Source organism: Buceros rhinoceros, unplaced genomic scaffold (assembly GCF_000710305.1).
Source record: "Buceros rhinoceros silvestris isolate BGI_N320 unplaced genomic scaffold, ASM71030v1 scaffold1018, whole genome shotgun sequence".
NCBI classification, from domain to species: Eukaryota; Metazoa; Chordata; class Aves; order Bucerotiformes; family Bucerotidae; genus Buceros; species Buceros rhinoceros.
In genome coordinates, this window is record NW_010428353.1 from 44862 (window position 1) to 48071 (window position 3210).

Sequence of the window (3210 nt, forward strand, 5' to 3'; positions counted from 1 at the left end):
CCAGCCACTCTTCCCCAAGCCTGTAACATTGCAGGGGGTTGTTGTGGCCCAACTGAAGGACCTGGCAGTTGGCCTTTTTAAACCTCATACCATTGGCCTCAGCCCATCGATCCAGCCTGTCCAGATCCCTCTGTAGAGCCTCCCAACTTTCAAGCAGATCAACACTCCTGCCCAGCTTGATCCCCTGATCCCCTCATTCAGATCATCGATAAAGATATTAAAGAGAACAGGTCCCAGTACTGAGTCCTGGGGAACAGATGCCCATATAAGCCATGAGCAGCCAGTTTCCCTAGGAGAATGCTGTAGGAGACCGTCAAAGTCTAGGTAGACAACAACCCCAGCCTTTCCCTCATCCACTAAGCTGGTCACCTTGTCATAGAAGGAGATCATGTTAGTCAAGCAGGACTTGTCTTTTATAAACCCATGCTGACTGGGGGGTGGAGGATGGGGAGGGGGGGAAGAGGGGTGGCAATCACCTCGTTGTCCTATATGTGCCACAGGATGACACTCAGGATGATCTGCTGCATAACCTTCCCCAGCACTGAGGTCAGACTGACAGGCCTGTAGTTCCTTGGATCCTCCTTCCAGCCCTTCTTGCACATGGGCATCACATTTGCTGACCTCCAGTCCACTGGAACCTCTCCAGATAGCCAGGACTGCTGATAAATGATGGAAAGTGCCTTGGGGAGCAGTTCTACCAGCTCCCTCAGAACCTTTGGGTGGATTCTGTCTCGCCCCATCTGGTTCCTTGCGGGTTTTTTTTTAAGATCAGAATTGACTTGTATGATTCAGCTTATCACAGGTGCATTGACTGCAGTAGTTACTCAGTTCATACCAGTTGCTTATGTGGTCTGTTATTTCTAATAAAAAATAGTTCATTTATCAGTTCATCCGCTATTAAAACCATCCATATCTAGATTAACTTCAGAAGTTTCTCTGGAATTACACAAGATTCTCATTTGGTTAAGGAAGAATACTCTTCTTTCCTCATTTCTGTACAATTTCCCTGAACCTGCATGAGGAAAATTTCTGTCACAGATTATGAAAGAGAATAATCAAAGGGACTTCCAGGAAAAATGCAGACATGACCACTCAGATTTTCATTCAAGCTGACTAGGAAATGGAACAATAATGACAGGCTGAGATGGTCACCTTCTGAGCAGAGTGCTTTATAGCAGGATTCTTCCTGCATGTGAACAACCGGTCTGATACCAGTCTGAGGACAAGGGGCTGGCCCAGGAAATGGTTTTTAATACCTCACCTCTAGGAAGCATTTGTGGTTAGTTTCAAAGGGTGAAGCCAGCGAAATAGACAGAGAATGCAAATAACCTTCTGGAGACTGCCATGACTAGTAAGGTGAAACTCGAACGTCTCAGAAAAACATTAATAGCCTTTCATATCTTCATCACAACAGATGCAGATGAAAGGAAGTCACAGATGGAATGAGAATGTAACCAAAGTTAAATTAATGTGAAAAATTGCAAGGAAGATTTTGTAGCCAAAACTGAGATGGTATTAACTCCAGTATGGAACTCTTCATAAATTGAAAAACCTGATCTGTTTGTGTACAAAGAGCTTGTGAATAAAATGGAGAATTAAATGAAAACAAACTAATGCAATTCACAGTAAATTCCAAGGCAGAGAAAAAGAGGTCTACAACTAAGGCCTTTAATTGTCCTTTTAAAAAATCAGGAAATGAGTTAGTGAGTTGCTTAGATGAAGGCGCTTCAGGATTTCAATTTAGGGAAGATATAGACCTATATTAACTTCAAAGCACAAAACAATGTTACACTGCTGAGCGTAAGGTGGAGATTAAGGATGATCTAAATCCACAGTTTCTTACAAGACTGCTGAAACACACAAGACATAGAGTAGCTGTGGCTCTTGTGTTTCAGTGGGAGTCTTTGTGTGCCACAGGGTAATAGACTGCTTTTCTGGCCTGTGATTTGCAGAGCGTATGTGGACCTCTCATCCTGACAAAGTGTGCCTACAGCAGCTCAGTGTCCCACGTTCTTCCATTTCATCTTCCTAAGACTTTGATCAGAATTTACCCTGGATAATAGAGCATCCTCCCACAAAAGTTAAAAATAATAAAGACTCATGGAATGTTTCTGCTTCAGTCAGCCTGTGGTTTTTGATGAAAAAATGTCTTGTGGAAATCTCTCCAGAAAGACCAGGTCTCCTTCAGACAAAGTATAAATTCTCTGCTTATCAAAAGTAAACTTTTGAACTTACCAAGTCTTATTGATCACCAAACACAAAGTGAATTGCTTAACACTGGAGTTGTTTTCTTCAGATTCAGATTAGCCCCGCCAGGCTTTAGCAATTTTTCACTCATATTTTTCAAATGCAGTTTTGAGTACACCCAACCCAAGACACAAACAACAGTTCAAAGAAAGTAGCAAAATTAATTGTAAAAATGTCATGCCTTTCACTTCCTGTGCACTGTTTCTCTCTTTCTTTTTCCACTAGTTTAGCTACCATCTCAGGGTGCTAAGAAGTTTAAGTCCCTGCCTTTAAATTCCCTAAGGACTGGTGCAGTTATTCTCCCACCAGCCCCTAACTCCAGATCCCAGAAAAGAGGACATTCTCAGAGTCATTTGCTCTATTCTCTCTTGCCTGATCTATCAGGAGAGCCTCTGAAACCAAGCCGTGTCCTACCTGCTATCCCAAGCCAGAAGAAATCTAACCTTGCAGAAGAGATTGAGAAATCTTTCGCCAAACCAGACGCTGAAAAGTAACCCATTACACTGGCCTCAATCAGTCGAAATATATGTAAGAGCTTGTTGCAAGATAAGTGTACAGTAAAATCTCATTAATTTGCACTACTGATGCTCTTATGAACTAGAGTGTAAATGAACAATAACCAAGAAAGAGTAGGACATCACAAAATCCACACTGTGTGTTTATATAGGCATTACAGTTTTCATTTGTGGTGAAATTGCTTAAACATTATTTAATGTGATGTAAATCTATTTTGTGAATCGAATCCTTATAACATGCAATCTTGTTGCAGCCACGTGCTATTAAGTCTTTCATAGAAAACAGGAAAAAAGAGTAAGATTTCTGTGTGATTTTAAGTCTGAATTAGGAAACATAAATTGACTGGTTTTCTCTGTAGTTTGTAAATGCAAAGGTGCTGACTGTGAGGCTGTGTGCCGTCAAAAATGTCTTTTTAATATTAAAACTCAAAGCTTAAGCTCAAAATAA

At 41.2% G+C, this 3210-nt stretch overlaps 1 protein-coding gene across 1 annotated transcript in view; it reads left to right on the top strand.

Moving 5' to 3' along the window:
• Positions 1–2741, top strand: part of ANKRD55 (ankyrin repeat domain 55) — a 47331-nt gene extending 44590 nt beyond the window's left edge. Inside the window, 1 exon segment of the mRNA XM_010142212.1 lies at positions 2473–2741. Within this exon segment, the coding sequence (XP_010140514.1) occupies positions 2473–2741 (269 nt within the window).
• The last annotated feature ends 469 nt before the right edge of the window (positions 2742–3210 follow it).